Source organism: Bos indicus, chromosome 9, assembly GCF_029378745.1.
Source record: "Bos indicus isolate NIAB-ARS_2022 breed Sahiwal x Tharparkar chromosome 9, NIAB-ARS_B.indTharparkar_mat_pri_1.0, whole genome shotgun sequence".
NCBI lineage: Eukaryota > Metazoa > Chordata > Mammalia > Artiodactyla > Bovidae > Bos > Bos indicus.
Window position 1 is genome coordinate 72,569,039 of NC_091768.1, and position 14,444 is coordinate 72,583,482.

A 14,444-nucleotide genomic window follows, 5' to 3' on the forward strand; every position below is an offset into this window, starting at 1 on the left:
TTTATTCATATAATGCTGGTGGCATTTTTATTTATTTGACTTTTTCTAAATTGGTCATGAAAGTATTTTGCCAAGAACCATAATCATCTTTAAACTCTCCTCCATTGCTTTGGATTTATACTAAGGTCCAATTTATTCTAACATCATTCAGATTGAAGGGAAAAATCATTTGCAGGCTTATCAAAAACAGAAAAAAAAAAAAAAGAAAATGAAAGGCCTAAGGGTAGGTCTGTGGTTACATTAAATGATATCAATTTGATGCAATATTAACCATAATAATTATTAAATTTATGTTACAACATAAAAATGTTTTCGATAAAGGTTAAGTAGAATAAAGTCAGCTTTACTATTATACATACACTATGATAACAATCGTGGGTAAACCAGGTACCCAAGGAGGAAAACTGAAAGAGAACACAGAAAAATAAAAAAGAGTTGGCACATGTACAATAACTGGAATTATGTTTAAATATCTCAATATTGTTACTATGATAATTCTTACCTAATTTTTGAAAATCATGGGGAAAAGTCAGAAAAGAGATAGATTTATAGTAAAAGACATTTAAAATCTAAAAATGGAAATTTCAGCTAACTAGTGACTCTTAGTGAGGATAGCAAGGCAATCTTTCCTCTGGTTCTTAGCCAAAGAGAAATGCTTGAATTGTAAGTTACTTGGGACACTCCAAATTACTATAGAATAAAGGGAGAAAAAAAAAATCAAAAACTGCCAAAAGAAACCAGCAGAGTTTCTCCTATTTTATATACCACTGCCTGAAATAGATTTTTTTTTTTTAAGTTGCTTTTCTAGGAAAAAACAAACTCCAATTTTTGGGGGAACCAAAACTAATTATTTTTTCCAATTCTGCCTCAGTCTTAGAACAATAATATTCAGATAAATATTGGCAATAGTGATCATAGGAGTTTTCACTGTCCCAAGAGGGTAACTAAGTCATTTTCAATGTTTCCTAAAACATATTATTTTCCAGGTAGCATTCTTTGTTGTTGTTGTTATGATTATTGTTATTAGGAAAGTTTGGAAATGTGTGAACATTTTGCTTAAGACTGATTTGGGGACTTCCCTGGAGGTCCAGTGGCTAAGACTCTGAGCTCCCAATGCAGGTTTGATCCCTGGTCAGGAACTAAATCCCACATGCAGCAGCTAAAGATCCTGAGCACCAGAACTAAGGCCCAGCACAGCCAAATAAACAAATATCTAAAAAAACAAAAAGACTGACATACTTGTTTTAAAGTCTTTTTAGCTTTTATTATCTTTAAGTGTATTTGTCAACTAATAATATCAATATTTCAACTGGGGCTTCCTAGGTGACTCAGTGGTAAAGAACCCACCTGCCAATGCAGAAGACATGGGTTTGATCTCTGCATCAGGAAGATCCTCTGGAGAAAAAAAATGGCAACCCATTCCAGTATTCTCATCTGGGAAATCCCATGGATAGAGGAGCCTGGAGGGCTATAGTCCCTGGAGTCGCAAACAGTCAGACACAACTAAGTGCCTAAACAACAGCAACAGTGTTTCAAGTGCTATTTATGGAGGGTTTTTTTTTAGGAGTTTCTGCACAGACTCTCTCCTTTGATTCTCATCCTCTCATCAGCTAGGTGAAGTGGGCAGCATTGCTTTATCTTCAGTCTGGAGATCAAGTTGCATGTGAATGGTCATGTGACCTGTCAGTGGTAGAGCTGCATGAAGAATCCAGCTTCTCTGGTTCTAGACAGAACGCCACCCACTCCATCACATCCTAGGGCATTTTCTTGTCCCTGCCTTTTTAGTCTAATCTTTTGCTATTTGTGATAAATACCTTCTCAAAGATGACATGGCTTAAAATTTGGTGCAGAAAAAGACTACTGTGTGTGATAAGCTTAGAAATCGCCAGACACGCCCCCCACCCCCCCGACCCCAGAGACCATGATCAGTCATGCTAAGAGCAGAAAAATGGGGAAGAGGGCCATTGGAAGGACTATTACTTTATTGCCTATAAGCCTTCACAAAAACCCATTTTTATTATTTAACTTGAAAGAAACCAGAAATCTATTAAGCCATCTGGCTGACTCAAGTCTATCATTTATAGCCTTTTCTTAAGAAAGATGAGAAAAACTCAAGACCATGTGAAAGTAAATCAGTATGGAAACTATTCCTCAGCTGATCATTTTACTACCTAGCTTCCTGAGCTTCAAAGGAACAGCTCAGCCATTTTGAGAAGAAATATAAAGGTAATGGTGTACCTCCCTGAGCCACAATAGCCTAACAGATGGAGGGAAGGCATCCCAGACGCTGAAAAGCCACATGAGGCAGATGCCCTCCCAGAACTGTGTCAAGTTGGCTTAATTAAAACTGCCTTCTATTATTGTCTGTGATGATTTGCTGAGGATGAAGAAGAGGCAGTGACCTTATATTTAATCATGTCAAAAGCTCAACGTTAATTCTTGGGTTGGTAATGTGGTTAATAATTTCTCCAAGTTGGCAGCTCTTTCCAGGGAACTGACTTCACCGGGTCTGAAAACCTGTGCACAGCGCCCTGGATTCAGTTGTCGGCTGCTGACTAAGCATCTTTAGAGCTATCTTCAATCGAAAGACAGACAGAGAAGTCTAACAAAATCCTCACTCAGCCAAATCTATCCCATATGAGAGGGCGAAGTTAATGAGAATCAGTCATGAGCCCTTGGCATGCAGCGTCTCTGGAATGTAAGTGATTTATAACCAGCATGGACTACAGTTTCTTAGTCTCTCCTTTTCATGTTAAAAAAATTCCATGAACAAAATTTCCATTTCAGCTAATAAAGGCAAAGAGGAAAAAAAAAAGAGCACATTAACTTTGAGTATGTAGGCAAGACCCAGAGAGGAGACAGGAAAATGAACATGTAAGATTTAAAAATTGCGGGGATTGCACACTAACAAACATCGCAAAAGGCAGGGGGAAAATGATTGACAGACAGAAGGATAAGTAAGCCATTGTGGGAGCACAAACATTGTATGTTTTCATTTTCCTCCAATGCCTTTCTTTGTGCTGTAGTGATGGAATGATCTCATAGTGTGAAACCATCTTTGTGATGCCTGAATTTCAACCAGTGCAACTTCCTCTCTACAAATGAGTTTTCTAGTGAGCGTAATGTTCTCCAAACTCACAGGTAATACACTAATATGATCTTGAAAGGTTCAACCAATATTGACAAAGCTAAACTCCTTGATTACTCTCCCCTCTCTCATCTCTCCATTTGAATCCCAGGAGAGCTGTAATCACCATTTCAGTTTGATATATATATTTCCAGATCATTTTGTTTGCATTTACATAGACACACTCATACACTCATAGATTCACATACACACACACAGACATGAAGAGAGAAACGATAAATTAAAAAAAAATGTGATGATGCTATAAACATATTCATCTTTAATTTGCTTTTCTAATTGACTATCACTGTGTCTGTCCCCAGTATCAGCACAAATAAGTACATATCTAAGGTAATGGTAGAGATATAGATTTGGTAAGTTAAAAGGCTCAAGATTTAAAAAATTTTAATAGAGGAGCATTGCTAAAAAATCCTTCCACTACTAGTGTTTTGGCCTATACTTTTACCATGACATTATCAATTTTCCAACCTTTGACAATCTGATGGATTAAAAACAAATGGATTTCATTGTTTCAATTTGCATTTCCCTGGTGGAACTGTAGGCACTTAAAATAGTTTTTAGTTTTAATTTTCTTTTTTTATTTCTACTGTAAGCCCAGAGTTATAGGAAGAATGTTTGTGAGTTCCAGGTGGGTGGTTGGCTGAGAATGGCAGTGTGACTCTCATATTGTTTTCAGTTTCTAATTTTATCAAATTGTAATTAGCCGTAGGGCCTGTGTGATTTCTGCTTTTTGGAATTTGATGAGATACGCTTGGTGATCTAATTCTTGGTCAGTTTTTGTAACTGTTCCATGTGTGCTTAAAATAAAGTATATTCTTTACTGGATACTAATCTCAGCATAAATCAGATATGGTTAATTGTTGTATTAAGGTCCTCTATCCTCACATATTATCAGTCTTCTTGAACTGGCAATTCCTGGGAGAAGTATGAAAAAAATATTCTTCTATGATATGAATTTTTCTATTATTTGTTGCTTTAAATATTTCCATGTTATGTTACTAAGTGCATAAAGGTTGGTGAATGTTTTCTTTTCTTAATAGCTATCTTTCATCAATGTGAAATATTCCTCTTTGTTCCTTTCAAAATTTTTTTGCCTTACATTGTATTTGTTTCTGATATTAATATTGTTAACGCTGTGGTGGTGGTGTAGTCGCTAAGTTGTGTCCAATTCTTGCAACCCCATAGACTGTAGCCTGCTAGGCTTCTCTGACTATGGGATTATCCAGGCAAGAATACTGGAGTGGATTGCCATTTCCTTCTCTAGGGTATCTTCCCAGCCCAGGAATTGAACCCGGCTCTCCTGCACTGCAGGCAGATTCTTTACTGACTGAGCTATGAGGGAAACCTTGCTTTCCTTTTATTATGTCTTGTGTGGATCAACATCTTTTTTCAACATACTGTATTCTTTTGAATACAAAAGCTTACAATATTCCAATCTGTTAGGTATGTCTTTAATGTGATCCTTTTGGACTGTAGTTGCTCATCAACCTCTTTCTTATCAATCCTACCTGCCTTCTGTTTTTCAGAGATTCTTATCCATACAATGGCATAGCTTGTTTTCTAGCACTATTATAAATTATAATGTGTGTGTGTGTGTGTGAGTGTTTTCTGTCATTTAAGGGAAGAAGAGATGACATTAAATGTTCAGGCTGCCATCTTGATCCAATCCTATGCTTTCCTTCACAGCAGATTTCCTTCCCCTCTGCCACTCCAAAACACTCCTTTTTTGGGGACTTCCTGGTTGCCCAGTGGCTAGGACTCTAAGCTCACAATGCAGGGAGTCCAGGTTCAATCCTTGGTTGGGGAACTAGATCCCACATGCTGCAGTGAAGATTGAAGATCCCACATGCCACAACTAAGATGCATCATAGCCAAAGAAAGAAAGAAATAAAAATAAATGTAAAAGAAAAACTAAACCAAAACACTCCTTTCTTGTTTTCCAGTTAGGATGGTCTGGATATTGGAGGTGCTGTGAGAGAGAAAGTGCAGAATAGAATTTATGAATATGCTTAGTCAGCATGCACCCATTGAAAACCTAGTATAGTTTCCATCTAAGAACTAAAAGTTGACTTCAACTTTAGTTCCTCTGGCATGCATAATTCAGTAACAGCATACATAGCTCTATGTTATCATTTTCCTATCGCATTCCCAGAAAGGTCTGTTTAATAAACAGTCCATTTTTAGATAGCACTACTAGTAACATCACGATATTGTTTTTCTGAGTGATTTACTGGCAGTACGTATATCCCAGTTTCTTCCATGGAAGAGACATGTTTAAAGGCTACTAACTAGACAATGTGGGTGGGCCAGGCTGGGTGGCTGCAAGGAGATCCAACCAGTCCATTCTGAAGGACATCAGTCCTGGGATTTCTTTGGAAGGAATGATGCTAAGGCTGAAACTCCAGTACTTTGGCCACCTCATGCGAAGAATTGACTCATTGGAAAAGACTCTGATGCGGGTAGGAGGAGAAGGGGACGACAGAGGATGAGATGGCTGGATGGCATCACTGACTCGATGGATGTGAGTCTGAGTGAACTCCGGGAGTTGGTGAGGGACAGGGAGGCCTGGTGTGCTGCGATTCATGGGGTTGCAAAGAGTCGGACACAACTGAGCGACTGAACTGAACTGAACTGAACTGAACTAGACAATTGGCAAGACCTGGCACAAACTAACAGCAGTATATATTTTAGTGATATTTTGGCCATTAAAGGTAACATTTAGACTGTACTATTTTTAAAGTCAGAAAAAAAAAAAAAACCCTCACAATTATGCATAAAAGACTTGTGCTTTGTTTGCTTTCTTATTTATTTGAAATCTTCTCACCTCGATTTCTATACTTTATACATCAAATATTGTTTTTTCTCATTTATAGGTCATCAAATTCCAACCACAAGATTTCAGACTAAAAAGGGCTTTAGAGTTAATTAGGTTAGGTCAATCATACAGTGTTTAAGAGCTTTTGTGACATGTTCAAGTTCATATATTGACCTTGGGGCAGAGCTATAGCAGAATATGGGTTGCTTGACTCCAGAACACTATATGTAAATTTACATTTACAGAAGTCTTTTTAAACCCCATTTCATCTGCAAAGTACCAAAAAACTCCTAGGAAGAATCTTGATGACAAGCATGAATAATCCTAGTTTTCATAGGAGGGGACATTGAGCAGGAAGGATGAATTGATGACTTGCTTAAAATAATCCACATCAGGAATTGTTGGGGACAACTGGAGATATTCACTACCAGGCCTCTGCGTCTAACAGCCTCTCCGACTCCTCAGCACACATCTCCACTTCCTAAAAGGACAGAGGTGACTTCTCAAGGAACTATTTCATGGTTTAATTCCGAAAGGACACAATGTATAGCTTTACCTTTTTTATTTTTTTGTAGACTCTTAGTTCCCTGACCAGGGATTGAACCCATGAACCTGAGAGTGAAAGCGTGGTCTTAGCCACTAGACTTCCAGGGAAGTACCTAGATTCATTTTTAGACTGTCAAAATATAAGTGTCTCTTTGGTTTATGATGACCTTAAGAAAAAAACCCACCTAGTCAAAACCAGGTTGTTGTTCTTTAGTCTCTAAGTTATGTTTGACTTTTTTTGTGACCCCCATGGACAATATAGCCCGCCAGACTCCTTTGTTCCATGGGATTTCCCAGGCAAGAATACTGGAGTAGGTTGCTATTTCTTTCTCCAGGTGATCTTCTCAGGGGTTGAACCCACTGTTGTCTCCTGCATTGGCAGGCATATTCTTTACCACTGAGCCACCAGGGAAGCCCGAGTCAAACCCAGGTAATCTATTGAAAATTGGAGACTGAGTCACCTATAATCCTGGATAAAGTAAAAGAAAAATTCCTCCCAGTTCTTTATTTATTGTTTCTTCTTGAGTGGAATTTCATTTATTCATTAACTTAGCTCTACTCCCAACAGCTGGGCATTTTAGTAGGCCATCCAGTAAACATTTAGGACTAGCCATTTGGGCTCTATAGAGGATTTGCAGAGCTCTCTCTCTGCCTTTGAGTCATGAATAGTTCTTTAGACTCTAAGGAGCTGGCACAGTCTTTTTAGACATTAAAAGTCTGAGAGTCTGCAAAGTATGACTGGTGGAGCAGCCACATGTTTTTGTAAATAAAAGTTTTATTTGAACACAGTCAGGCCCATTCATTTGTGTGTTATCTATGGCTGCTTTTCCTACAAGGGCAGAGCTAAAGCAGAGTGACAGAGACTGTATGGCTTACAAAGCCTAAAATATTTACTCTCTGAATCTTTACAGAAAAAGTTTGCCAATCCTTGCATTTAAAATCAATTTATTGCCTTTTATGATTAACATGGAGTTGAACCAGTGACTAACTAAACAACAGATTTGTTGTTGTTGTTATTTTAGTTGGTAAGTCCTGTCCAATTCTTTTGCGACCCCATGGACTATAGCCCACCAGGCTCCTCTGTCCATGGGATTTCTTATGCAAGAATACTAGAGTGGGTTGCCATTTCTTTCATGAGGGGAAACAATAATGCCTTGTGATAAATGTTAGTAGATCAGCAAACTTCGAACCTATGCATGGAAGTCTAACTCAGTGTTACAGATTTACAGGCTTAGCTAACATGTACATCAGCAAACATAAATAATAATGATTTCTATTTGCATGGTACTTTATAGATTATGAAATATTATATATGTATCTCATCTGATATTTCCCATAACCCTAGAAAGAAGGGTCTTACTTTTTAATGAGGTAACAGTTTCAAAGATACTGCCTTTCTCAGGGTTAAAAGGAATTCAGATTCAAGCCTTTTTATCTTTATTTTTTAGCAGCTAAATTGATTTCTTTATCTCTGCAAATTGCTGACTTTAAAAAAAAAGGAAGGAGGAGTTATTAACATTTATCATCTTATGATGCACTAACTTGAAATAATATAGTGGAAGATTATTTGCAATTAATTGTACTTTGTATTAATATGTCCTGTTTTCTTACTGTTATGTTTTTATGTCAGTAAGTTGGTAATAATATAAATATATAATCTGGTGGTTTAAAAAGTCAAAATAAATAAGACTAATTGAGTTTTAAGTTAAAAATACAATATTAAATCTTAGAAATCTTAGAACTATGAAATAAATCAGGTATTTGGCTTTCTTAAAGAAGAGAAATTATTATACCACCCCCCGTCCCCACCCTGGAAAAAAACCTCAGGGAGTGGTATAGAAAAATAAAAATATAAGTATATATGAAAACTTACTGATAAAGTTCTCTGTTATGGGTCAAATCATGTTGAGCAAAAAATATTTCAGTGGTGGTTACAAACTTTAGATAACTGTTATATTTCTTGCATCATACAAGAATTGATCTCTGTGTGATCAAACAACTTAGGAGTAACTTCTAGTTGACCAAAACGTTGCTGTATCAGTCTTGAAATAGCATAAAAAATGACGACAACCTATTGGATGATTCCAATGGATGGCATCCGGGAAAAGACAAAACAATGGCGATAGCAAAAATATCCATGGTTGGCCAGGAGTTGGGAGAAGAGAGGGATGCTTAAGTGGAGCACAGAGGGTTTTTAGGGCAGTGAAACTATTCCATATGATACTGTAATGATGGATACACGTCATTATACATTTGTTCAAACCCATACAATGTGCAACATCAAGAATGAACCCTTGTGTAAGCTATGAACTTCCGGTGATGTTGTGTCCGTGTAGGTTCGTCAGTTATAATATTCCACTCTGGTGGGGAAGCTGCTAGTGGGAGAGACTGTATGTCTGGGGTTAGGGAATGTATGGGAAATCTTTATACCTTCCTCTTGGCATTGCTGTGAACCGAAAATTGCTCTAAAAAGTAAAGTCTATTGAAAAAATAGCTAGTACAACGAGCTAACACAGGCCACAATTCTACGTTCTCTTCAGAAGCTTTACAAATGTGCATTAAAAAAAAAAAAATTTCAAAGCATACTCTGGAACGGATACAAAAAAACACACAAAGACCTAGAATCCTTTCAGGAGAATGGACCCACAGCAAACTTACTTCACACCCGGATTGAGTTTCCCACGAGCACGACTCCTTCTCCTGAGAGAGAACCCCTCTTTGGAAAGCATGGTCTCCCAGGCACGTCTGACACAAGGAAGGCTCAAAGTCCGGTTCCCCTGGTGGCATGGGCACCACCGAGGGGCCTGTGTACTTCAGGCTGGGGCTCTGATGCTTGTCCACACTGACCATTGGGCTCTTGATCCATCTTCGTACCTACAATGTGCAAAGGAAAGAAAAAGTGTGTTTTACCTACTTTGATGTCTAATGGGGCACTGGTGGGAAATTTGGTGGGATGGACACTCTTGAAAGGAGTCTCTCCACTTCTCTATTAGATCTTAATCCGAATCCATCAATGCTGGCTACTCACACTCACCCAGAGTGTGTGGTTTTTGGCTGATCATTTCAACTTACTGAGACTGTCTCTCCAACTGTAAGATTCGGGGAATAATATTTCCTCTGAGGTTGTTGAGCCAGATGTTAAACTGTTTGAAAATGTCCAAGTGTTTTGCCTGGCACACAGTGTTGAGTAAATGGTGCCAATTTTACGTTGACTCTTACTATTATGTTTATGTTGACAGAATGATAGTCACAAATGTCTAGGGTGAGTTGCTAGGTATTGTAACCAACCAGAGAAAACACTAATGCCAGAGCTTAGGGTCTAACTGCTGCTAAATGAATTAATACATATTTCACTACTATAAAAGCTTGATTATAAACAAAGTTGCTCCTGGCTAGGAAATTATCTCACTTTTTTTTTTCTTAAAGTTTTAAAACTCACCACTTCCCTTACTTTCATGTAGAATTCTTGTAAAGTAGAGGAAAAAAAGAAAGTAAAGCTATTCTAACATCAAAAGGATAAAATTTATGGGCTTTTCCTGATGGTCCAATGGTTAAGAATCTGCCTTCCAATGAAGGGGATGAGGATTCAATCCCTGGTTGAAGAAATAAGGTCCTGCCTGCCAAGGGGTAACTAAGCCCACACACAACCAGAGAATACCTGTGCACTGCAACGAAGACCCAGCGCTGTCAAAATTTTTAAAAAATAATAATTTTAAAGGATAACATTTATATAGCACTTTAAATATGAAAGACACTGTTCTAGGTATTTAACAGGCCGAGTTTAGTTTAATCCCCAGAATAGTCTTACATGACAGGTACTATTACTAATCCCATTTTGCAGATGAGAAGACAGAGGCACAGAGAAATGAAGCAAGTTTCCCCAACATACAATACTGGTATCAAGCAAAGGCAGGACCCAGCATCTTGAATCCAGAGTCTACTGCTTTACAAGCATGCAGTTTTAACAAGTGCGGGAGTACTTTATGACTTGTCATCAAGTTGAAATTTATCCTGATTTAATATGTCTTTTTCATGTTCTTTGAAACTCCAGAGGATTCTTTTATAGTTAAACAATTGGTGAAAATAGTGTATACTAAAAGGATGAAAAAAATAAAATCATAGTACTCAATTTTAGTCAGTAATGCTCACAACTAGATTTTTAAATTTTTTTTGAAAAATACTGAGAATAAACTAAAATTGCAATAGCATAAGAATGTTTAAGCAATTTGATGGAATATTATGCCATCACTAAAAATAAATATTGTGAAGACCCTGTGGCAACATGAAAAATGTTTAGAATGTAATTATACGAAAAAAGCCAAATACAAAATTGTTCAATCACTATAATTGCAAATGTAAAAATACATGTACTATCTATAGCCAAAGCTATAGACAAAGCAAGAAAGTAACAGGCAAAATAGAAACTGATATGTTACCTGTTAGGATCATGGATGCCTTAGTTCTCCTTCTTTTTACAGTGTTCTATTCTTTAACTTTTTTTTAAAGAATAATTTCTTTTAAAGTATATAAGAATCTCAAACAAATAAAGTCACTATATTTCTTCCTTTGGTTACATACATATCTTTTAATTGTTTTATGTATAGGTAATCTTTTAAATGCCATTTAAAATAATCTTTTTACATTTACTATCCTCATGTTAACACTGGGAAGATTTCCATCAGTATTTCTTGCGATCTGGGGCCCCATAAGCATGTTAGTAGGTGCATTCAAAGTGTTTGTTTGATTCACTAATGAAAGTCTAAATGAAACTCTCAAAGACTACAGTAGAAACTTTCTTCCTGATGATGGTACCAAATGTGTTTTTGATCAATCTAAAAAGTACTAAATTAGAGATGGAAAATATTTTTTATTATTCTTCTTCAGAGAGATTTGAGCTTGAAGTTTTGTAAGCATTCCTGATTAGTTGCCAATCTTGTGTTTTAATATCAATCTATTCTGGCTGACTTTCCATGTCTCTTTTGCCAAGTAGATTTAACTTAGGGGTTACTATGAATAGAATTTTAAACAGCTTTATCATCATATAAATATCTGTATGACCTTACTAAGAATCTAGGTGTATTGAAATAAAAGTTTCATATTTATGGACCATGATATCTAGACTAAGCCTTATGCAATACGGTCTTACAGTTGCTCAATGTATAGTGGAAGAATTTCCATGTGATGGAATCTAACTTTCCATTAAGTTATAGAAAAAAAAAAGGGGGACGGTGGTTTATAAAGGGACAAGAATTTAGAGACATCTCACTTCAGAGAATACAAATGATCTGTGAACTTATATATGTTAGAAATCATAGGGATTAAGGGTCACATAAAGGATTGTCATCTTATTTGATAGCAGCTAAGAATTTCCAAAATGGTTTAGATGACTGAGCATAGGCTGTCAAACAACCCATTCGTTGTTGTTTTTCAGTTGCTCAATCAAGTCTGATTTTTTTCAACCCCTCTGACAGCATCATTCCACACTTCCCTGTTCTTTAGCATTTCCCAGAGTTTGCTCAAACTCATGTCCACTGAGTCAGTGATGCCATCCAATCATGTGATCCTCTGTCGCCCCCTTCTTCTCTTGCCTTTAATCTTTCCCAGCATTAGGGTCTTTCCCAATGAGCTGACTCTTTGCATCAGTATTGGAGCTTCAGCTTCAGCATCAGTTCAACAAATATTCAGGGTTGATAATTTGAGAGTTGAAAGAGACCCAAAGATGTTAGCAATTTGCCCAAAGTCACAATGTAAATTATTAGGTGGGAAAAACTACACATCTTAGTTTAAGCAAGTCAATTTCTACTAGCTTCTACTAGGATATAAGCTGGCAAACTCAGCGCCTTCAGAGGCTGGCAAAAACAGGAAACCTGTAAGGCCTTAAGACTAGGGTATAAAAATAGGGAGTGTTGGAGATTGTGGCAAACTAGGAGCTCATGCTTGCTAAGGGTTCTTAAATTTAAATTTTAAAAATGAACAAATAAAACAATAAAACCCCCAAGCAAACAATGGTGCCCAAATAAAACCCTAGTCAAATATATCCTACACCTTCAAGGATCACTGCTTGATCCTTGAAGTTATTCTTTCAAGTAGAGGATGTTTGAAATAGAATGCTATGAAGTAGATATAAAATGATTTGGTATCGTCTAACTTAAAAAGAATCCAGTAACTTCCACTCATGGGTTTATCACTCACTGTTGGAGACCAGCTACGAGTCAGGCATAATCCAGTCACTGAAAATCTGCAAGTCAGATCCCCCAAAACTTACCCTCATGGAGCTTGACTTATGACTAAAAGAATAAATTTATTTATTAAGGGAATAAATTATTTAAATAAATAATAAGGGGGGAAGTAAAGCAGAGAAGAATGATCAGGCTCATAGTGGGTGGGAGGACTCAATTTTAATTTTATGGGATTTCTGGGGAAAGATTAAAGCTGTAAAGCTGAATGATTTGGAAGCTTGAAACCAATAGCCATATTCTGCTGAAGCCTTCCAGGGAAAAAGCCCAGTGACTTGCCAGGATCTACTTGTGATGCATGTGTCGTATTCCTGGGGCTTTGGTTATTAGAATCTATTATATTTCAAGTAAACTAACTGAATATATGATTTTCTCAACTCTTCTCAGCGGGAGTGTTTTGAGACTTAACACCTCGCACTGGGGGCAGGTAGTGGGTGACATTTCATTAGAAAGGTCTCTGATTCCAAATGACCTTCAACAAATTAACCCGTTTGGAGTCTCACAGACACGGGACTAGGACCCTCCCTCTCTTTCCACAGAGAATGTGGAGAGGAAAGTTTAGAACTATTACCTTTCTCCAGAGCCGTTAGGGGAAAAGGTGTTACAAAAATAGACAAAGTAATACATTTTGTAACAGGACGGTGACTGGCAGCCATCGCCTGCTTTGTCTAGAAATGGTTTATCTCCTCTGGCTAAGCCCTCATCCTGGCTTCCGCCTGTCCCTCCACACTACTCCTTTACACGTTTCATTACTCTGGGGCCTCCCAAGGGGTCTTTATTGGCCTGATCATGACGCGGTTGATGACGTGTGCTTGAGCCTGAGAGAACGGCTGGACCGGGATGAGTTACACGGGCCCTCCCTCCGGCCTTGGACGCAGGCAAGGTGCCCTCCAAAACTGCTGAGTGCAGAACCTCTCCCCAGGCCCCGAGGGACTTCCAGCTACAAGCGGCCTATTGTGTTCCTTCAGGCGATGAATTGCACTGCTGGAGGGAGTCGCTGACAGCGAGTGGCTTGGGGAGCCCCTCAGAGACCTGTCACAATGGCTCTCGGAAAACTGGAGCAGCTGCGTGTGTGAGAAAAATCAATGCCCGGATACAGGCTGCCGTCTCGGCTCCTAGGCCACCTGGTCCTGGTTTTATTCAGAGCCACACACCCGTTTGTGGCTAGCCTTATAAACAAACACACACTGGGGGTGAGACATCCTTCTGACCCTGGACGAATCAAGAACTCCCTCACTTGGGGTTTCTGGAAGCCTGTTCTCCAAACTGCACGAGATTTTTTAAAGCAGCAATTACCTCTCCAGACAGCAGGGTCAAAGAGTAACGCCTTTTAACCTCCCAGCTACTCTTGCTGAACAGTGTGCATGCAAAATATTAAGCCAATTTCTTAGCTAAATCAGTCTGTCCTGGTTTTGTTAATTTCTTTATTTGAAAAAAAAAAAAAAATCTCTACAAGCAATAATCCCTGACTAGAAAATCACCAGATGGGATTAAAGAGATTGGCCAGCTTTGAAGGATTTTCCACTAGTGCTTTTTTCCCATTACAAAATAGTAAACAGATATTATCCTTAATTTACTATGTTTAGCCGATAATGATGTCAACTGATGCAGAACCACTATAGAGTGTTCAGGTACTTATCTAGGAATTCAAAAGGCAGCATCATTCCTTTTGTTTTTTGGGAGTGAAGAGCTGTCTTTT

General features: G+C 37.9%; 1 protein-coding gene across 1 annotated transcript in view; it reads right to left on the bottom strand.

The window, feature by feature from the left end:
• SGK1 (serum/glucocorticoid regulated kinase 1) overlaps positions 1-14,444 on the bottom strand; it is a 111,947-nt gene that overhangs the window by 58,134 nt on the left and 39,369 nt on the right. Inside the window, exon 2 of the mRNA XM_070796204.1 lies at positions 9,168-9,383. Coding sequence (XP_070652305.1) covers positions 9,168-9,383 — 216 coding nt within the window. The remainder of the gene's footprint in view (positions 1-9,167; positions 9,384-14,444) is intronic.